The sequence below is a fragment of the Drosophila willistoni genome, assembly GCF_018902025.1.
Source record: "Drosophila willistoni isolate 14030-0811.24 chromosome XR unlocalized genomic scaffold, UCI_dwil_1.1 Seg144, whole genome shotgun sequence".
In the NCBI taxonomy this organism is placed as follows: domain Eukaryota; kingdom Metazoa; phylum Arthropoda; class Insecta; order Diptera; family Drosophilidae; genus Drosophila; species Drosophila willistoni.
In genome coordinates this window covers 1,701,369-1,723,117 of record NW_025814057.1, presented here as the reverse complement: position 1 = coordinate 1,723,117, position 21,749 = coordinate 1,701,369, and the positions used below count along the sequence as shown (strand labels likewise).

Here is a 21,749-nt window from a genome sequence, read left to right as displayed (position 1 = left end):
TATATAGGTAAAGGATATATGAAATGTTTTTCAAAATTCAAATAAACCCTATTTGATTGTTAAATTTTATATTCGAACATCTCGAAATTTAAACAAAGTCCTTTCATTCAAATTTAAAATTTGAATATATAAAATAAATATGAAAATGCACAAATATTAATCTATTCTCTGCGCAAAAAATGCCAAATATCATTATTCACAAATGTTTCTTTAAAAATAATTATGTAAGTTCAAAATGATTATTACTCAGGAATCTTTTCTAGGATGCAAAAGATATATATTTTAAGGCAATTAATGTCTAATTCGATTTTATGCTTTATTTGTCGTCTCAATGAATGTATGTACATATATCCTGGACTCTGTACTGTACGATTTGCGCGCACACACACTTTGAAACTCTTAGATAATCGTTTTAAAACCTCCACCCTCCCACTTCGCGCCACTCCCACTTGCCATATGCCTTGTCGGCCCTCTGCGAGTGCAAGACACACACCCACTGTAATTAGGCAATCGTTGATTTGAGTTATTTATAACTGATACTGACATTTCCGTTGCCGATAACAAAGCAACATGACAACATTTATTTACTTGTGGTGCTTACCTTCTTTTTGTTGTTGTTGTTATTTTTTTTTTTGCAATTGCTTCTTGTTTGCTGCTGGCAAAAGAGTAACTAAATCATTAGTGAAGAGAGATAGATTAGATCATATAATCCACGATATGAAATATTGTGAAATTCTTGGGAATTATAAGTCGTTTTATTATTCAGTATTTTGTCTAATTACTATATACACATACATATAAATGTTTTGTATGTGTCTATATAATTCTTGTTATAAGTACTTAATTTCAAAAATAACTTTTGCACTCGGGCTTTATACACATTTTTTTGTTGTTTTAGTGTAGACAAAGTACATTGAATTTATCGTCAATTGACCTAGGACTAAAGACTTCTTAACTGCACAGAACTAAAATATGCAACAAAATAACACACAATATTAATAATAATAATAATAATAATCATAATGATAAGATAAAAAAAAAAACATGGCTACTAATTGTAAGTACTTATAATTTCTATACGGAAATGACTTTTTTTCTCTTTTGTGTTTATTTGTTTTTGGTTTTTGCAATTGCAATTATTTACAGAATTGAATTTTAGTTTTTTTTCTTTTTTTTTTTTGGAGGAGTTTATCTATCCCCTCTGGTAGTTAGGTAGGTAACTATATACAATTTTGTCAAATGTTACATGGAAAATAAAAACAAAAAGATGGCTAATTATCACAACCGAAAACCGAAATAATGTAAATTGTCATGTACATCATGAACATCACTTGTCAAGCTAGCTAAGAAGAATCCAAGTATCCAAGTACTTTTTGTGGACATCTTGGTATTGGATTCTAATGACTAGTGAGCTGTTGCCGCCAGTGAATGGACAAGCATGGCAAAGCTACTAATTAGGAATATACTGGCTGGCAATGAGGATAACATGCGATAGTTCTCCTCGCTATGTTCGCGAGTATTTTTCTGTTTAATTACCCAACCAAGACTACGTTCGACAGCTCGTTTCCATTTGCCATAGCGCTCCTTGCGCTCCAGATCCGTGGTGGTTGGCAGAAATGTGTCGTAGTGGACATTCTCGTAGTAACGTTTCTCGGGCTCGAATTTACACAAATTGATGCCATCCGCTTGAGCGGCACACATGGCCGCCCCAAAGGCGGTCGAGTCCATCAACTGGGAACGAAAGACTGGCAGTCCAGCGGTATCTGCCTGCAGTTGCATTAATAGATTATTTGTTGTCAATTTGCCATCGGCATGCAATTTATTTATCTCATAGCCGCACTCCTGATGCATACACTCGAGTATGTCGCGCGTTTGGAAACAAATGCTCTCCAGAGCAGCGCGTACAATGTGATTTTTGCGCGTGAATTGTGTGAGGCCAATAATGATGCCGCGGGCGTTTTGCCGCCAATATGGAGCATAGAGACCCGTAAAAGCGGGCACAAAGTAAACATCACCCGATGTGGGCACCATCTCTGCGTATTTTTCAGCATCACGCGAATCGGGCAGTAGACGAACCTTCTGTTGTAGCCAAGACAAGGCGTGACCGGCCACAGAGACAGCTCCTTCGATGGCATAGATCGTCGGGGCATGGGGTCCTAGTTTATAGGCCACCGTGGTGAGCAGGCCGTGACGCGAGAATACGGGTTTATCACCCGTATTGCATAGGAGGAAGCAACCCGAACGATAGGTATTTTTCGTTTGGCCCGGCTTCACACACATCTGGCCCAGCAAGGATGCTTGCTGGTTACCCAATATTCCACTCAATGTCATGCCACGGAGTACACTCCGTTCTGAGGTTATTTTACCAAAGATTTCCGAACAACTTCTTATTGTGGGTAGCATTTCCTCTTTGATGGCAAATGTCTTTAGCAGAACGGGATCCCAATTTTGCGTTTCGAGGTTCATGAGGAGAGTACGTGAAGCATTTGTCACATCCGTTATGTGTAGAGCACCTGCGGGGTGGGTGAGACAAATAAGTATAACTTAGATATCACCAGATATAAGTATTTGATATATGATTCCACTCACCGTTGGTTAAATTCCATACAATCCAGCTGTCTACGGTTCCGGCCTTGCAGCGATTCTCACGACATGCCCGACGCACCTCCGGCACATTGTCTTTGAGCCAACGTATCTTGAGGGCCGAGAAGTATGTGGATATGGGCAGGCCAGTGCTATTCCTAAAATGATTTGGATCCTGTACTTTGGCCAATATTTGCTCGACAGTGCTGCTAGTGCGTATATCCTTCCACACGAGGGCATTATACAATGGTTTACCCGTTACCGCATCCCAAACGATTGTCGTTTCACGTTGATTTGTGATGCCCACGGTGCTAATGTCACTGGCACTGAATCCCTGATCGGGCAACTGTTTGATAGCCTCCTCGGCGCATTTGTTTATCGAGGCCATTATCTCCAAGGGATCCTGCTCGTACCAGCCATCTTGTGGCGTTATAACGCTCAATTCGACACGATGTGCGGCTATCTCTTTGAAATCGGGTGTTGTGTATATTGAGAAACCGATTGTCTTGGTCCCCTCATCGATGACACCCACCAGGCCCGTGTGCTGAATAAGGGATTGTTTGCGCAGCTCCTTGCTACGGAATGGCACATCCGCACTGGAATTGGGTAGATTCTTGCCCTCAGTCATACTGTTGCTCTGTTGCTGCTGCTGTACGTACGAGGAGAGGAGAATGATTCGAATTTAAGGATTAAGCCAACAAGTTTACATTACATTCAATTGTAATCCTGTTTAGCTAGAAACCTATCAAGATTAGTTTTTCTTTATGCTTCGGCTTATTATTACAGCTGAAGTACACACACTTCAACAAACTCAACAACAACCTCAAAAATTTCATCGCAAAACAATTACTGCCGAAATGGATTGCGATACAATCTGGAAAACAATATTCCTAATGTACGTGTTCTACATGCATACAATGAAGTACATACATATGTATATGTATATACATATGCTGCTATATCTGTATGTATTTAACAGCTAATTTGACTTTGTACTCTCTTCTATGTGGGGGGCTGGCACTTTGCCGGTCTAACGGTCGAGCCCTCTTCATACTCATACACTTGCACACACATTTCTCTGTACTATTGCTATAGCTTATCGCTTCGGGCTTTGGTACCCTGTATATACACCCAACAAACAGCCAAGCAAAGAGTAGGCATACGTCGGATCACATTTCGTATACTCAATTTTCACGAATTTCAAAGATGCACAGAAACAAATCAAACACAAATGATTTTTGACAAAAAATATTCTAAATACTATGCAAATTGGTTGCCCAATTACTAAATAATCATTGAAAAGATTTGAAATTATGACATGTAATTACGTAATGTATCTTAATCCAATGTGAATTATTATGATTTAAAATTAAGAAATCACATAGTTCATTCATACATAAGTATATATATAAATTTTTCGTTTATTACAGGGTATTTTAAGAGGCGGCACCTCTAACGTGTTGTGTGGGAAATGTGCTTTTATTTATTTATTTTTATTTTTTGGGTTCAGTTCATTGTAGGCCAAAATTTCAATATTTGCTGATGGATTAATACATGAAAAATTATACCCATAGCTTGATGTGTATGTAATAGAAGGTCAAGTTTATAATCAGCGTCACAGTAAATGATAGAGCAGAGCAAAGCCAAGCAGATGGTGATAAGAAAATCCTAATGATCTGACCGCCTAATAAGATGTATGTACATTTATGACTTACTACACTAAGTATATTCGTATATATTCATTCAATTTGATTATTTCTACTGAATACGTCAGAGAGTCAATGGCAAATTGGAAATTTTCCACATACTTAAAATAATTTTATTTTTGTTGCTCTTGTTTTTTTTTTCAAATTCTGGCAAGAGAGTTCAATTAACTGTATATTAAACTCTCTACTTCCCACTATGGTTTTAGTTGGTCATATTAAAAGTAGGTAAAATGAGTTGGTTGGTTTTTTGGTTTTATTGTTATGTAGCTAAACATACATACATATATACACGTACTTTCAGTCTGATAAGAAATTATTGATAGATGTCCCATAAACTGTGTGTTAACCATAATCATTGATTAGATATGACACACACACACACACACACACAAACACTCTTACGCACACACACACACAGCGAGATTACCATTTCCAGGAACTTTAAAGAATCTAAAATGATCTGTTTGCCGGCATATAAAAATATTCTAATAACCTCATATCAACTTATAAACAAAATGTGTACAGTATTATAAAATTTATTTTATGGCATTTTATGATTATTATGAATTAATTGATATTTCAAGTTCAATTCATATTATGATGTCGGCGGCTCCTTTACCTTATTTCGTAGATAAAACAAAAAACACAACAAACACTTGTTAATATTACTTGGGAGTTTGAAACGAACAGCGATTGGAGAAGATATTGAGAGAATATCTGACACGATTTGTATATATATTGTTTATCTTTCAATATACACTTTTACAACACAAAAAAATCAAGTAAAAGTCAAAAGAAAATAGAAGCAACAAACAAACAAACAAATAATATACACACACATCCGTTCGCGGCGAGCGCCAAAAAGTATCTGAAAAAAAAAATAACAAAAAACTCAATCAACTTGGGGCTGGCTGGCTGTGGCCTATCAAGGCGAAGGCGCGACAGCGCAGTGAAAATATATAGGAAAAAGAGCTTTTAATATTCCTACACAGTGTGAGTGTGTGTGTGTGTATGTGTGTGCGTATTAAAAAGAAATAGCAACAAAAAGCAAATATATTGAAATGACAAATTTACTACCGACCGAACGACCGAGCCAGACTGCCGAAAAAAAAACAACACAGTAGCAACAGCTGATAAGACAAGCCGGCTGATTGGAGATACACAGAGAGAGAGAGAGAGAGAGAGAAAGAGACGAGCGAAACTTATAGCGGGAAAGGGGGAAGAGAGAGGCGGGTAATGTGGGTGATGCGGATGCGGTCTTGTCTGGCCAGCCGTCTGCTGTCTAACTTGTCAGTGCAATCAACTAACTGGCTCTGGCCTAAAGCACTCGACCAAAAGCATTAGCCTTGGCATTTAAAAGCATAGAGACGGAACTACCAAATACTTGTCTATATAAAGAATATTCCAACAACTAAGAGACTTGACTTGGGCTTGAATTAAGTTGCTGCCGATAACTAAAGTACTTAGATTATCACAATAAAATGCTGGAAAATTTCCATGTAAATCCCAAATGAGCATCTTTTCATGGCTTATCACAAAGACTCAAGAATTATTTGATATACTATTATTATATAGGACAATCGTCCACCGTCTATGAAGTTGATTATTTATAAAACGATCTATTTCATTAACAACAAATTATTGATTGTATTAGAGAGTTTTATAGAATTAGTCTTTCGAATGATATAAACAGTTACCTTTACAGGGAAATTGGTAATTTAACTAGGAATGTAATTTAGACTAAAATTGTTGATACTAATAATGTTACCTGATATTATTTTTTAAATAAGCAATTGAAATAAACATTTTCCCTCGGTCCCTTCTATTATATTGGGAAGGAAATTAAAAAAAAAAACAAATCGGTTTTTATTTTGAATCAAATGCTATAATCAGAGACAAAAAAGATCTTAAACAATAGTCTGCATATCTGCTATAAGAGCTCTATTCCTAAAGACGACAAGAACTAACTAATTTTTTTTTATAATAGAAAAGTTTTCACAAGATTTTATATAAGCGATTTCCTTAAGATCACAAAAACTACATACATTTGAAAATTGTTCAAAAAAAATGTTGAAAATTTTCCATTAGAAATTTTATTAGCCATTTTTAGTCTGGATGTGGTCAAATAGATTTTCACAATAACAATTTGTTTCAATCGCCAAGCTGATAGAGCATATAAATTTCGTTGCAGTATAAAAGTGAATTATTTTCGCTTATCATTGACCAAGTTTCCAATAATGATATTCCATTGATAATGCCATAATAGCGAACATTTTGAATACATAAATTTCTACATATATGTACATACATATACACTATGCCTTTGTCACATTGTTACGGAAAATTCAGAATCTATAGATACATTCTTTTATGTGGGCGTCCATTCAGCATCTTGCTCACAATGCCTACCTTGGCTATAAATAAATAAAAACACATAAACTAATATCAACCAAATGCAAAAGAAGCGAGAGAAAAAAATTTCCATTGACTTTGAAACAATATTTAGAAATATTTTTGGTTGACATTTTTATATGAACCAAACAAGAAAGAAAAAAAAGAGACAACAAATATAAATAAACGAAAGCGTAAAAGTCACATGCAAATTATAAAAATTTAAATAATTGTTAGACATTTGGGATTTTTGTTTTCATTATTTTGGCAACTTCAACTCAAACGAATTGGCAATACACTTGTTTAAACTTAGTTCTAGGCAATATTTATTCAGATTTTGGTAGTTCAATGGTGCAATGGACCTAAATTTAGGGACAGTTGGCACATAAAAATGCAGCATTTTAAATCTTTTCTCAAGTTTCATTCAAGATATATTTTTCTTTGCAGAAATATATATTTAACTGAATATTGATTCAAGAAAATCTATTTTTAAAACGTTGCAAACATTTGCACAAAATCTATATACACTTTTAATATTTTGTGTGTGTCAAGTGTATTTACAAAGCAAAAACAAAAAAAAGGGGGAGTGTGCATATCCATGTATTGGTTATATCATTATACCCAAAACTGGTTCAGACTTCATTAAAAATGTTAAAAACAAACCACAAAAACGCACACACACATATACAGAGACACACAATTTGTTTAAATGCTGCGTAGTATATATATATGTATGTATATATGGCATAAATGCATACATGGCGTATACGTATTTATATACATATTGGCCCAGAAATGAAAGACATTCAACTTGACTTTAATGGTCTACCCTCTCTGATACAAAAATAAGGTAGATTAGCTATTAGCTACGTTAGGCACATGTATATGAAATGAATTATATTTCATTTTATACGATTAATGAAAGTATTTTTTATTTATTTAGTAATTTTGTCGTTGTTTGAAATATTTCTAGGGTATTTTGCAAGTCTTGTGGCTTTTTTTTTGTTGAATTAAAATGTTTCTATAACTCATTTGACTATATGCATATATATATTCTTGATTGTTAATGTAATAGTAGCAATTTAGCATTCCGGCAATCCCCTCCAAAACAGCAACAAACAAAAAAGGGATTGTACGTGGGTCATCATTTGCTCAACTGATTGGCCAATTGTAATTTTAAACTCAAAACAAATGTGATTACAAATCAAAAGTGCAAACATGTGCAAATCGCATGTTTTTGTGAGAATCGGTTTTAATTTGCATTATGCACCTTTCCATTCCTTTCCATTGTGAAATTCAGGTGCATAATAAACTCATTCCCATTGTCTCCCACTTGGTTCAATCAACTTTTCATGGTATGTATGTATGTTGTCATGTGCTTATCGAGTTTGAAAAATGTTGTAATTTGCACAAATTGCTAAGCCGTTCGATTGCTCTTCAGTCATATGCTGATTAGTTATAATCAATAGTCCAAGTCATTTCTCGCATTCTCTCTGTAAGCAATATTTGTTCTGGACAAATATGTTTTTTGTTTGCCCTTCGCCTGACCATATCACTCCTCTCCAGACGCTGTCGCTGTTCAACAAGTGAGTGCGACATTATGGCAGACACGATTCCCAGATCATACGATGTAATAAAAATGTTTGGTTTAGGTGTGTTAGCTTAATCTAGCCGAATATTAAATATTCTACAAATCCACTAACGCTTTGTTTGGGAAGACATTTATTTTTGAATGAAATGCAATGCCGAAATTGGTTTTGGATCTCAAAATTTTAGCAATTTAACTGAAAACTGAGTCTGAAAATTGTTAAAAAACTGATGGAACTACATAAAAATTTGTTTTTAGTTAGATTTAGCTAAGATCTCAAGCATTAAGGGGTTTAACTGGGCATAAAACTAGAATAGTCCAAACTCATTCAACGGACTGACATTATCTCTATGACTATTTGTTTAACCCTCCTACGCGTATAGGGTATATAAATAATCTATCACGTATTCGCACCGTCTGCCGTATTTTAGAGCAAAGGTTATTCACATATAATTACATATGTATATGTACGACGGCCTGGCGCCCGACATACTTTACTTATAATCTGTTTGTTTTGAATTCTCATTAGTTATAGGTATATGCAAATACTTTTTTTCAATCTCTGGACATTGAGTTTTACATACACAATACTTTTTCGGGGAATTTGTAAATTTCGTTTATGTTGTTGTTCTTGTCAATTGCGTTACGTAAATTGCAATTAGAAAACACACAAAATTGAAGCGAAATTTAATAAAATTTCCCGTTTACTTCCGCGTTGCGTTCTGACCACTTGCGTTGTTGGCAACAAACTAAAGGCAATACGGAAAGGTGCAGCACAATGATCCTCCCCCCGCCGTACCCTCTCCCGACCGCATCACACCCGCAACCAACAAGCAAATTGAGAGAAATCAAGTGACACGGTGCTGTACGGAGTTAGATGAGGCAATTTGCGACTTGCACTTGAGTGTATGAGTGTGTGCGTGTGTGCGTGTGTAATGTGTGTGAGATTGGGCGCACGTGACTACAACAGAAGTCGTTCGATATTCGAGGCGTCCAATTGCGACGTCATTGTCTGTTTTTGCCGGCAAACGTCATAGCTAGCTGCGTGGGCGGACAAGCCCCCTAAAAGCAGCTTGCTGATTGGTGAATCCCAACAATGACGTCATAGCCAACATCAGCAGCAGCAGCAGCAACAACAACAACAACAATATCAACCACGACAACGACAACAAACACAATAGCTGAATGAATGAGACGTACTTACTCAACTTTTGTTGTTATTGTTTTAGTGCCCAATGTCGGCATTTAAATAGTTGGCAACATTTTATTACACTTTATAATCCAATTAGACTTTGGCAGCATGTTTATTTTGGTTTCTTTCTTTTTTTAATCTTTATGTTTTCTTTTATAACTGCGACCGGCGAGCCCTTTTTTTGTCTAAGCGTTGCCACATAATCGAATTCAGCAAAGCTAAGCGCTGCCAGATCGGCAAGCGAATAGCGAAATCAACTGTTGAGCAAGCGTTGTAGCGGGCCAGTTTAAAATTAATAATCGCGCCCAAATTGCAATGCAAATTTTAACCATAGCCATGGAGAAGAAACTATTAAGGTTATGACACATGCAAATAAGATCAATTAAATTAAATTGATGGCAACTGCAAAAAATAATTAAGTCCATTGCAAATAGTGGGAAGCATCGTTATGCAACTGGCAAAAATTTTACACTAACACTAATTATTTATTAGAAATACAAATTTCTTATGCTTTAGTTTCTTGCTTAAGTTTGAACAATTTTAATAACATTTCTGATGAAAGTTATTGATGTTCGAACACGAGCTTTAGCATAAACTGATTAATTTATATTCTACTGCCCAATCACAGTATAAATAAGTAAATAAATAAATTCTTTTCTTGTTCATTTTACTTTACTTTACTTTATTTTACTACTGTGATATAAATATAGGTCCATATGCTTGTTTATTAGTGAATAATATAGACCTAATTTTCGGTCGCTCCCCCAAACTGCGTTAGTTTATTAGTTATATTTGAATTTTTATCAGCACTTTGATAGGGTGCTACTGCGAATGTTGTGGGGCATACGTGGTCAGTACGCGGTGAATTGTAATGGAAAACGGATCGTCGTCGGCGGTGGTGGTGGTTCTTCCACCCACACAGCTCAATGACGAGGAGGAAGAGATTAAGATTTTCTATGACAAACGTTCCTTTGAATCATTGGAACAGAGTGCCGCTACTCTCTTGCTCATTTTATCAATATTTTGGGGTATATTGATAGCCCGTGTGTTAACCCATAATTTGTTATGGCTAAAATTTAGCATAGAATATGCTTTAATCATCGTACCTGGTGTCCTCTTGGTGACAGTGGCTAGTGATTATAGCCCACATTTCGTGGCTGTAATGATTGTGTTGTCGGCGTGCTTCATTTTTGCTAGCAAAGCATTGAATCGGGCACAAAATCGTATGCATTTCGATTTGGGCGGAAATCGTCCGACAATGTTTACCTTGGTTAGAGCTTTGACTCACCTGATTACGGCTATCTGTATTTTGGCAATTGATTTTAATAGTTTCTATCGACCGTATCGGAAGACTAGAAGATTTGGTGCCCAGCTAATGGATACAGGAATCGGACTATTCGTTATAACAATGGGCCTAGTGTCGCGGCGTTCGACTAATAATGCCGAACTGCAACGTCAACTGTTCTACTCAATGCCTCTTCTGCTCCTGGGACTGGCACGCACAGTGTCAATTGTGATGATCGGTTACAGTCAGGACGAGCATGAGTATGGTCAACATTTGAATGCCTTTTTCACCTTGGGATTGGCCAAACTAATTGGATCTCTGCTGAGCCGTCTGGCCCGCAAAGATATCCAACTACTGCCAATGGCTATAAGTGAGTAATTGAAAAAAAAAAACAACTTTCGTTCTTAATTTTTTCGTCTTTGTTTTTTAGGTCTTCTTGTGGTCCATCAGTTGGGCCTAAGTTTAGGTCTATCCGACTATGTAATGAACGATGAACTGCCTCGTTCCACTTTTTTGGCCGCCAATCGCGAGGGCCTGATCTCATTGCCTGGCTTTGTGGCCATTTACCTGTTATCTATATACTTCAGCCGTTGGTTGTTGGTGTCCAGCAGTTCAACGTTGCTGACATACACCCAAATAGTTAACAAATTGAAGCGATTACTTTATCTCGTCATAATCAATTGGATTATGGTTATATGTAGTGCCTACGCATTTGGCATTTCACGGGTTACATGCAATCTTGGCTATGTCATATGGATTTTTGCCATCATGTCCACCATGTTGTGGTTGAGTCTATTTGCCGTGGATTTCATAATCAACAGTGTTCTGCCCTTGGACCCCATGCGCCTAACTGACGCAAATGATGCAGAAGAGCAGGGAACATTGCTATCAAATGCAAAAACGAAAGCACCTGGAAATGAGCCATTTATCATATGCCAATCGTTAAATATGAATGGTTTGATATATTTTATTCTTGCTAATGTTCTAACTGGTGGAGTTAATATTTTCTTTGAGCCGGAGGAACGTTCGGATGAGGCGTCTGTCCTAATATTATTGATCTATATGTTGCTGGCCACTAAATTTGTTCACAATCTCTATATTAGAGGTATCCGTTTGGCTTAGCAGACAACAAAGAGTTGGAACAAGTTTGTACATATTGTTTACGGACCTAGTCAATGTTTATAGATATCGAATTTCAATTTTTGTACTTTTGTTTGTTTGTTTATTACGTTTACCAATATATCAAGATAAGAAAAACATAACGCTATTTGACTTTCATGACAAATTCCTTTGATAAGCCTTCTTCTTTGATAATGTCACCAAAACTAGTCGAAATATTGGAATAGAAAGAGACGTGTATGCTTTTTATTATTATAAAAATCAGGGGCGATTAAATAAATTAAATTAAATGAATTTAAGAAATAATTCGTTATCTTATTTCTTTAATTCATTTAATTCAACGAAATGTGTTCATAATATGATGTTAGTTTCTTAAAAAGTAATGACTTTTCCGAACAGTCGTATATAAGGATATAATGGTAAAACAAAGAGACTGTTTATTCGATTCAAATTCTAAGCGCCGTCTGTCGATAACAATGCCATGGAGAGTTATCGAAACATATAAACCTATCGCACTGTGGTAAACTGTTATACTTAAGAAATTTGATAAAAATAAAACAAAATTGAATAAGGATTAAAGATTTTCTTATCTCTCGTGACAAGAGAGGATTGAGCTACAGAACCACAGAATGCAAAATGGCCTCCTGGCAACTTCAGGCCACATATTTCAAAACAAGAATTTGGTAAAATTTACTCATCTTTTCCTTCTTCCTTTCTGTTCATCCTGATTGTTCACTTTGTAGCCCACCCACAGCCAGGAGTTCATTTTTCATCTGTTGCTGCTATTGAGGATTTGTTCGGCGCATGCGCAGCCTGAAACGCGCATTGCCATGGCAATAACAATTTGACGTTGCCCAAAGCAAACTGAATATCAAACAAAACAAACAGAAGAAGCTCGAAACACTAAAAAAGATAAGAAATGTTTGTCTATCTGAGCAAAAAGGTAATTTGCAATTGTATGAAAAGGAAATGGGGAAGTTAACAGGCATTTCTACATTTTGCAGATAGCCATACCCAACAATGTCAAACTCAATTGCATTGCATGGAACAAGGAGGAGGGCTACATTGCAGTGGCCGGTTCGGAGGGATTACTTAAGGTTTTAAAATTGGATCAGGGTAAGTCATAGAAATATATCATATATAAAACATTAACAATTGTCTTATTGGACAGCTGCTAATGGTCAGAGTAAAGGTGGCTTGGCTGCTGTTTCCAATTTATCCATGAATCAGACATTGGATGGCCATAAGGAATCTGTTAAAGTGGTCACATGGAACGATGCTCAACAGAAGCTAACCTCATCGGATACGGATGGTGTGATTATGGTTTGGATGCTTTACAAGGGCTCTTGGTATGAAGAGATGACCAATGATCGCAAAAAATCCACAGTGGCTGGAATGAGTTGGACTTCGGATGGTGCCAAAATCTGCATAGTCTATGAGGATGGAGCCATTATAGTGGGCTCTGTGGATGGTAATCGCATATTTGGCAAAGAACTGAAGAACACTCATCTCACCGATGTCCAATGGAGTCCCGACAATCGTCTCATACTCTTTGCATTGGTCAATGGTGAATGCCATCTATACGATAATCAGGGAAATTTTGCAGTAAGCAAGAGATCCATTCCAAGATTCAAGTCTAAAGATTAATTATTATTCATCTTCTTCATTCAGATGAAACTCCATATACAATGTGTGAGTCTTAATGGTTCCTCATCGTCCAGAACTATGCGCATAGCTAGTATTAGTTGGTTCAGTGGCGGCTCTGCCAATACACGTTCATTTAATAGTCGAAATCGTCCAGTTTTGGCCATTTGCTATGAGAATGGCAAAGTACAAATTATGCGCAATGAAAATGATGATGGTTAGTTGGTTAGTTTTAGCTCAGAATAGAATTGATTTAATCTCAATCTTTGTTTGTTTTCAGCTCCGGCAATATTTGATACTGGAATGCGTAATGTGGATGCCAAGTGGAATCACGATGGCAGCGTTTTGGCCATTTGTGGTACAACATTGGACACCGTGACACCGGCCCCATTACGGGACACAAATCAAGTTTGCTTCTATTCACCACTAGGCAGACTTTATAGGACCCTCAAGGTGCCTGGTAGTGATATCACATCTTTGAGTTGGGAGGGCAAATCATTGCGCATTGCCATGGCTGTTGATTCTTTTATATATTTTGCCAATATACGTCCGGATTATATTTGGTGTTACTTTGAGAAGACTGTGGTGTTTCTCAGTGGCTCGAGCAGCAGCAGCAGTGGCAAAGATCCCTCCTCAACAAATGTAATTACATTTTGGAATACGGTTTCGAATCAAAGTTTTCTCAAAGAGGTTGAACCAACTCTAAGCCTGGCTGCGAGTAGCGAACACTGTGTCCTGGGTGTGGAGTGTGTTAGTAATAATATCAAAGAGATTGCTCTGAGTATGTTGGAGCGACGCCAAACTAACGATGATAGAGTCTATCAATTGCTACTTTGTAATTCCATTGGAACCACTGTTGATTGTGAGTCAAGTCCATAGGAAATTAAGTTGTTTATCTTGCTAAAAGTATTTTTTTGATTATCCTCAGCCAAGTATACGGATATACGTCCTAGCTTTGTGGGCATCAATTCCAGTTATGTAGCCATTGCCTCACAAGAGGAGATACTCATTTGGCATTATCATACGCCAAAGGTACAAGTATATTCAACTTTGCAGTGGATAATTTAATGAATTATGTCCATTTCATAGAGTTCATCCACTTTGCATAGTGTCAAGGCGCGCAAGGAGAAGCGTTTTCACATTGATGATACACCCACAGGTGTGGAAATGGCCAAAGATTTGATGCTGAGCACCACCACCAGCAGCAGTGGAGTTGGCGGCGGTGGTGCCAGCTCAAGCGATGCTCAATTCCAGCAATGTGGCATCAATGATCCCATCTGTGCTCTGGCATTATCCGAGAAACTTCTGCTGGTGGCCAGGGAATCGGGTGTAATCAATGAGTATAGCATTGCAAATGTGGCTCTAAGGAATCGCCATACAATGCACTCAAAGGTCTATAAAATGGCGATCAACTGCAACTCCACGTAAGCAAGATCAAATATTTCTATTTGCTTAACTAATTGCATTGGTTTTTGTAGTCGCGCTGCCATCATTGATCATATGGGTGTGATGACGCTCCTCGATTTGGATGACAATCGTGAGACGCAATTGAATTTTAGTCGTGTGGAACGCAAAGATGTCTGGGCTGTTAGTTGGGCCAAGGATAATCCTCTATTGCTTGCATTGATGGAAAAGACGCGCATGTACATCTTTCGTGGCAATGATCCCGAAGAGCCCATTTCCTGTTCGGGTTATATTTGTAATTTTGAGGATTTGGAAATCACCAGCGTATTGCTGGATGATATCATTAGCATTGGTGAGCTACAGAACTCTACGCATATTATACAGTTGCGTGTTAAGTCGCTGCGTGACACGGATGATCTGTTGGAACATGTCGGACTGGAGGATGCCAAGCAATTCATTGAGGATAATCCACATCCGAGGCTATGGCGTTTGCTTGCCGAGTCGGCTCTAAAGAAACTGGAATTGGACACGGCGGAAAATGCTTTTGTTCGTTGTGCTAATTATCCGGGTATTAAGCTTATCAAGAGGCTGAGAAATATCAATTCTCAGGTTCTACAGAAAGCCGAGATTTCGGCATTTTATGGTGAATTTGAGGAGGCCGAAAAACTCTATATGGATGCAGACCGCAGGGACTTGGCTATTGACTTGAGAATGACTCTCTGTGATTGGTTTCGTGTGGTTCAGCTCTATCGCATGGGCGGATCAGGGGTCTCAGATCAACAGATGGAAACGGCTTGGCGAGAAATCGGTCATCATTTTGCCAATCTCAAGTCATGGGAGAGCGCCAAGGAGTATTATGAGAAATCTCATTATATTGAGGGCTTCATGGACGCTCTCTATCATTTGGAGCAGTTTGATGACCTGGAGAAGTGTGTGGAGAAATTGCCAGACAAGAGTCCGCTGCTCACAAAACTGGCCGACATGTTGGCCTCTGTTGGCATGTGCTCGGAGGCAGTTCAGGCCTATCTAAAGTTTGGAGATCAGAAAGCCGCTGTTAATACCTGCGTCAATCTGCGACAATGGGGTCAAGCGGTGGAGCTGGCTCAAAAGTATCAAATGCCCCAGGTCAACACTTTGCTGTCCAAACATGCCCAACAGCTGCTTAATGAGGGACGTCTTACCGAGGCCATTGAGCTGCAGCGCAAGGCCGGACGATATTTGGATGCAGCTCGCCTTCTAACCAAATTGGCAGAGCGAGAGCTAGACAAGCATGCCCCATTGATGCGTATTAAGAAGATTTACATTCTTGCCGCATTGCTGGCCGAGGAACATCTCAAGTCAGTGGCAACGCCGGAACTGGATTATGCCTCTGGCAGGAATACCCTGCTGGATTCCATTAGCTTGGAGGATGCGGCTAGCATTGAGCGAATGTGGCACTGTGCCGAAGCCTACCATTTCATGCTGCTGGCCCAGCGACAGTTGCGCTTTGGCATTATGCACAGTGCCGTGATAACTGCCCTGCGATTGCGTGACTATGAGGATGTGTTGCCCGTGGAGGATATCTATAGCCTTCTGGCATTGGCCAGCTGCGCGGACAGATCTTTTGGCACCTGTTCCAAGGCTCTGATGAAACTGGAGTCACTGAATATGCTACCTGAAAAGAGTCAGCAGGACTACGAAGAGCTGGCAGTCAATATATTTGCCAAAAACGAACCAATTGACAATAAAGTAGACACGGTGGCCTGCTATGCATGTGCAGCCAATGTGCCCGATTGGTAAGTAGAGTGTGTTAGACCATATCCATTTCTAATTCATCATTGACATTCTCATCTCTGGGACAGTTTTCCTTCGTGCACGGAATGTGGAGCTCGTTTTCCTGCGTGCATCTCATCGGGTAAGCCCATCACACAGCCAACGAGCAACATATGGATATGCACCACTTGTCACCACTGTGCCTCACCCATGGAAATCACTCGGCATCGTACATGCCCCTTGTGCCACAGTCTCATTGTCTCAATGACTGTGGAATTTTGAAAATGAAATTCGCAAATCACTAAGACTTAAGTTCAAATAAAGGCTAAGAAAGTAGTATTTTTAAAATGAAATTGGAAATCTTTTCAAATCAGCTAGGTAGCAAATATTTTTGACGATTTTTAAATTTCCACCGCCCGCTAATTTAAAATTTTCCCGCATTTTGCCAGCCCTGTGCGGGGGCAATCTTCAGTTATTATACAGCACTAAGATGGGTTTTATTTTGCCATTTGGTCACACTAGATGCCGCATTTTCACGCCATCAAGAAGCTGGCCACATTGTTGTTTTGGTTTTCAACTTGAGAAGTCGCGCGCGAGTTGTCTCTGCTCTCGTTGGTGGTCAAAATTTTGTCCGTTTTTATTTTAATTTTGTTTTGTGCATAAATTTTAAAATTGTTCTTTTTCACGTGTTCAAAACGTGAGCGGCAGTGTGTGCGTGTGTTTTTTTTGTGAATGTGATAAATGCAAATGGTAAATGCAAAAAAAAAAAAAAAAAGGAAGAAAGAGGAGAGAAAAAGTGGGAAAAAACGCCATGAATGCAATTAAATTTGGAGTGCACAAAAAAAAAACACAAAAAAGAACAACAACTGCATTAAACTCCCGCCCTGTTGGCCTACAGTCACGCAGTCGTCGTCGACGTCGCTGTCGTCGCCGTAGTTGTCTTAGCCGCAATCCTTCCTGTCTGCGCGCAGGCGCTCACAAAGTTCCCTCCTAAAAAGCTAAAACTACCAGTTCGACCAGTTCTTGGTTTATTTTTTTTTTCTTTTTTGTACTCCCCTTCTGTTCTTTTTCTTCTTGGAGCGCACACACAATTCCTTGTACACACAAATATATTCACCTATACCTTATACGGGGCCGGATTTACCTTAAATTGCGCCCTGGGCAATGTCATATTTTCAAATACAACTAAAAATGTCTGGGGATTTAGGAATACTTATTCTAGATATAGTTCTACTATAACCAAATCTAGAGGGACCCAGATACTTATTCGTTTTTTTATGATTAAAAACTTTATGTTAATAGCCAAATTTGAAGTATTTTTCGAACCGATAACAAACTATGTATGTGATCTAATTTTTCTAATTTTTAAAATTTTTTTGAGAATTCAGACGCCTTGGTCATTTGCCTCCTGCGTGTTCCCCTTGTATTGTAAAGCCAGGGCTGACCTTATACCTTGAGCTCCTCCATTCTGTCCCCTTCGTTTGGTTCTTGGCGATCGTCGTCATCGGCGTCGTCGTCGGCGAATTTTAGTCTCTCAAGCTGGCCTACCTTGATAAGTCAGTGTTTTTGTTGTATTTTTTTTTTTTTGTTTTTTTGCCGTCTCTTGGCGCAAGTTCAATGCAATTTGAAACTTCCGCTATGCGCCTGAAGTTCCAAGTGCCCGAGGAGAGTACATACATACATACAAATTATATACATACATACATATACGAATGTATGTACGTACATATATACCGAATAAAATGCTTAAAACTTTATACACCTATATATGTATATACATATATTTTTCTTCTCTTTGCTTAAAACAACAATGAATTCTCGTATTCAACTGTAAAATGTTCTTGAAAAAAAAAAAATAAACGTTTGTGTGTATAAGTGCAAGTGTTATCTTACACTATTTGATGAGCAAACAATTAAAAAAGCTTATGATATCTTACGATCTTGAGAAACTGAGATATGAATTAACTTAACAAAGTAACAGCGACACCTTCATACTTACTAACAACAACAATTAGAGAAAAAGGCGAAAATGGGAGTAAAAGAAGCAAGAGAGTAAAACAAGTAAGAGTAGTAGTAGAATTAGAGCCACAACCTAAATTTAGTTAGTTTTATTAGCACCACAAATTACTTTATAACAAGTTCTTGTTAGAAAGACATTTTCTATGAAGTGAAGGAATTAATTAGTTAAAGTTACTAGTGTCCAAATAGGGTGAGGAATCTAAATTAGATGACGCAAAATATGTCTCTCTAGGTCAGTTGTATGAAAGAACTTTTAGCTTCCAATTTCCGTTTAGCTTTAAATTTAAATTTGATTGAAAATTCCCAAAAAAAAAAAAAAACCTTAAACTGAATATCTGAATAAGTATGTATTTTTGTCTATTCGTTCGACTTGTTTTTTGCTGTCGTCACTCGTCGTATTGTCATTTATTTGTATAACTTCTGTGTGTTGTATTTTTGTCTCTGCGTCGTTGTTCAACATTTGTTTATCCATTTATATTGTGCAACAGATAGAGAGAGATAGAGAGAGATAGAGAGAGAGAGAGAGATAAGTGTATTGATATTCCTTTTAAGTATCAACTTTTGTGTTTTTACACCAAATCAGGTGTTTATTTATTTAATGTGGCACATTTTCTGTATTTAATAATACAATTCTGAAAGGAAATGCTACATCTCTTTTCAATATCCGCTGCGAAAAAGCTCTAATAAAGGGTGTATCGACAAGAGGTAAGCAGAAAGCATTATCCTTTGGTTTTTTACCTTGTACCTGACAGGAAAACCTCATGGAAGGAACAATTGCCAAAGGGAAGAGTTAATAAGTGTGAACCCAAAGATTTGAAAACTAATGAAATATCAGATTCTTAGAGATTCGTTCTTCTATCAGGCCCAGCAACAACCAAGTCTCTTTAAAAGTGTAAGAATCTTCTATGGAGTGTGTTCGAAACACTGTTAAACATTCTGTGTAATTTGCAATAAAAATTGCAATCTCTTGTTGGTACACCCTATGTGTATCTTGTACCTTGTACATATTTATTTACACTTGGTTTTTATCTTAGGAATTGTCAACATTCTCGGTTGCAGTCTCCATGCACTCGAACACACACACACACACACACACACACCAACACACAGTCATCATCGCCCATGGCCCATCTAACCATAGTGCAGCATTTGTAGTGTTTTTTGAGGCCATTAACGTCGTGGTCGTGACTGAGTCATGAGCTTTTCTTTAGCCTGAACAACAGAGCAGTTAAGTTTACTTAAGGTTAGCCCCCTCCCCTCCCTACCCGCTCCCTTCCACTTTTTAGCTTTTCTTTTTTCTGCCCCTTCTTACAAACATTCTTTCTCCGTTATTTCGTAGTTTGACAGCCTAGAGTCTAGACTTTAAACTAATTAAAATAATTTTGTGCTAGTCTTGCCCATGTACTTGGCTTCTAATCATATTTCTGGCCAGGCTAGAAGTCAACAGCTGCAATTTTTATATTTACGTGCTGCTTCTACATTTTTTGTTTGTTTATAATTTTCATTTTTTTATTTATTTTTTTTTTCGGTGGGTTTGGTAATACCAGCAGCGATATATATGTTTTATAATGCAGTTGCAGTTGGAAAAAAATAATAAAATAAAACACAATACAAACGAACAATGGAACCGTATACGATAATAGAAATAAAAGCGTTGTCAGGTGCTGGAGCTGCTGTTGCTGGTGGTGGATTGCATGTCATCCAGTACTCGTTGCTGAGGCTGAGAAAATGAAGTCACTCTCCAAAAAAAAAAAAAAAAATGAAGAGATTAAATAAAAGCGAAAAAAAAGTTACAAGTGCTAACTAATTTTATTCCACTGCATAATGCATATAGTATACCTCCACTGTCTGGCCTCAGATCTGGCCTGAGAGGTGCCAAAAGCAAGCAGTGAATCTTATTGTGTTGTTCTCAAAATACCAACCGATCTCCATGGGAACTGTGTGAACCGTCGACACAAAACAATGAACCCAAAGATCAACAACAACACTCATAGTTGTACGAAACAATATATACCCTTAAGTCCCTGTAAAAGTCATTCCATTTCGCAGAAATAAAACTAATAGACTCATTCAGTTTGGGGCTTCAAATGATTTTTTGGTATTGCTAAAATGCAATTTGGGTGCGAGTAATAGAATAAGTTTATTGACTCACATTATCTCTTTTGACTATTTCACTCACTCACTTTCTTATTCACTAGTTTACTCCAAAAGAAATGTAATAATTTACTTTCTGTATGCATGTTCCCTCACTCAGTGACTCGTTTGTTCACCTGTTCACAGACTTGTTCATTTTCCAATTCACTAGTTAGTTCCAAAACAAATAACTTGTTGAATTACTCAAGTTTCACTCACATCATCACTTTCTTGTTCAATATGTCTGATCAAAGTTAAGAAACCCTTTGGGCAAGGGTATAAGACAAAGTAAGGGAGATGAAGTGAAGCTGTTACCTACTTTGTTTGGGTGTTAGTCGGGCGGGTGCGAGTTTGTGGAACTAAATATTTAGCAAATTATATAATTACATGATTTTGGAATTGTCTGCAAATTATATACAATTTGACAAAAAGGGAGAATGTGATATAACAAGTAAAAATGTGGCCAAAGGGAAAGAATAGAAATGATCTAAAATGGGATGATGTGACCTTTCTTAACCTTCTTTAAGGCCCTTCACAAAGAACCCATTAAAAATGGTAGAGAACAGAAAAATTGCCTAGAACTAGAAACCTGGAATGGCCATTTATGGTGTCAGTAAGGTACACTGCAGCAGGTAATGATGCCCTAGCACCCGAACCGAAACCAAGCCCCCCCCTTTCGTTCCTCAACCGAAAGGGGAATATAGAATGGCAGAAAGTGGTGCAATTTTCTTAGCCCCAGACTCCGCCTGTTGGCTAGAAAGTGGCCAGAGAGAGAGAGAGAGAGATAGACAGAAAAAGAACATGGCAAAATACAAAAACAAAAAAAAAGTAAATGGCTGTGCACTCATTTTGGTAACTGACAGCTCCAGCCAACCAGCCAGCTATCCAGCCGAGCCCACACAGTGGAACAAATATTACCAAGACAAATGGCTA

At 37.7% G+C, this 21,749-nt stretch overlaps 3 protein-coding genes across 5 annotated transcripts; 2 read left to right on the top strand and 1 right to left on the bottom strand.

The window, feature by feature from the left end:
* Nucleotides 1–1,144: 1,144 nt before the first annotated feature.
* On the bottom strand, nucleotides 1,145–9,625 carry LOC6639181 (glycerol kinase). Of its 3 annotated transcripts, none has more exons than XM_023178744.2 (3): nucleotides 9,473–9,625; nucleotides 2,590–3,232; nucleotides 1,145–2,513 (listed from the first exon to the last, which is right to left on the bottom strand). In XM_023178744.2, exons 2-3 carry the CDS (start codon nucleotides 3,209–3,211, stop codon nucleotides 1,405–1,407), a joined length of 1,731 nt encoding a protein of 576 aa, XP_023034512.1. In that variant the 5' UTR covers nucleotides 3,212–3,232; nucleotides 9,473–9,625; the 3' UTR covers nucleotides 1,145–1,404. The 3 variants fall into 3 exon arrangements, with proteins under 3 accessions (XP_023034512.1, XP_002062476.1, XP_023034514.1); XM_002062440.4 differs by lacking the exon at nucleotides 9,473–9,625 and adding an exon at nucleotides 8,853–8,919; XM_023178746.2 differs by lacking the exon at nucleotides 9,473–9,625 and adding an exon at nucleotides 4,909–5,226.
* Nucleotides 9,626–10,331: 706 nt separating this feature from the next.
* LOC6639272 (uncharacterized protein At4g17910) lies at nucleotides 10,332–11,932 on the top strand. Its single transcript, XM_023180938.1, has 2 exons — nucleotides 10,332–11,115; nucleotides 11,176–11,932. Exons 1-2 carry the CDS (start codon nucleotides 10,332–10,334, stop codon nucleotides 11,865–11,867), a joined length of 1,476 nt encoding a protein of 491 aa, XP_023036706.1. The 3' UTR covers nucleotides 11,868–11,932.
* A 474-nt stretch (nucleotides 11,933–12,406) lies between these two features.
* LOC6639273 (WD repeat-containing protein 35) lies at nucleotides 12,407–17,017 on the top strand. The gene is made up of 10 exons (XM_002062442.3): nucleotides 12,407–12,547; nucleotides 12,608–12,807; nucleotides 12,869–12,980; nucleotides 13,036–13,469; nucleotides 13,536–13,725; nucleotides 13,789–14,370; nucleotides 14,437–14,540; nucleotides 14,598–14,932; nucleotides 14,987–16,687; nucleotides 16,754–17,017. The coding sequence occupies exons 2-10, from the start codon at nucleotides 12,784–12,786 to the stop codon at nucleotides 16,944–16,946; spliced, it is 3,675 nt and encodes a 1,224-aa protein (XP_002062478.1). The 5' UTR covers nucleotides 12,407–12,547; nucleotides 12,608–12,783; the 3' UTR covers nucleotides 16,947–17,017.
* Nucleotides 17,018–21,749: the final 4,732 nt, after the last annotated feature.

What these genes read in the sequence shown, in the direction of transcription:
- LOC6639273 (XM_002062442.3), top strand. Translation starts at nt 12,784, where the DNA reads ATGTTTGTCTATCTGAGCAAAAAG. An exon ending in ATAATCAGGGAAATTTTGCA is followed by an intron (nt 13,470 to 13,535) that starts GTAAGCAAGAGA and finishes TTCTTCATTCAG; the next exon opens with ATGAAACTCCATATACAATG. An exon ending in GCAGCCAATGTGCCCGATTG is followed by an intron (nt 16,688 to 16,753) that starts GTAAGTAGAGTG and finishes TCTCTGGGACAG; the next exon opens with TTTTCCTTCGTGCACGGAAT.
- LOC6639181 (XM_023178744.2), bottom strand. Translation starts at nt 3,211, where the DNA reads ATGACTGAGGGCAAGAATCTACCCAATTCCAGTGCGGATGTGCCATTC. An exon ending in TGTATGGAATTTAACCAACG is followed by an intron (nt 2,514 to 2,589) that starts GTGAGTGGAATC and finishes CCCACCCCGCAG; the next exon opens with GTGCTCTACACATAACGGAT.
- LOC6639272 (XM_023180938.1), top strand. Translation starts at nt 10,332, where the DNA reads ATGGAAAACGGATCGTCGTCGGCGGTGGTGGTGGTTCTTCCACCCACA. An exon ending in ACTACTGCCAATGGCTATAA is followed by an intron (nt 11,116 to 11,175) that starts GTGAGTAATTGA and finishes TTTGTTTTTTAG; the next exon opens with GTCTTCTTGTGGTCCATCAG.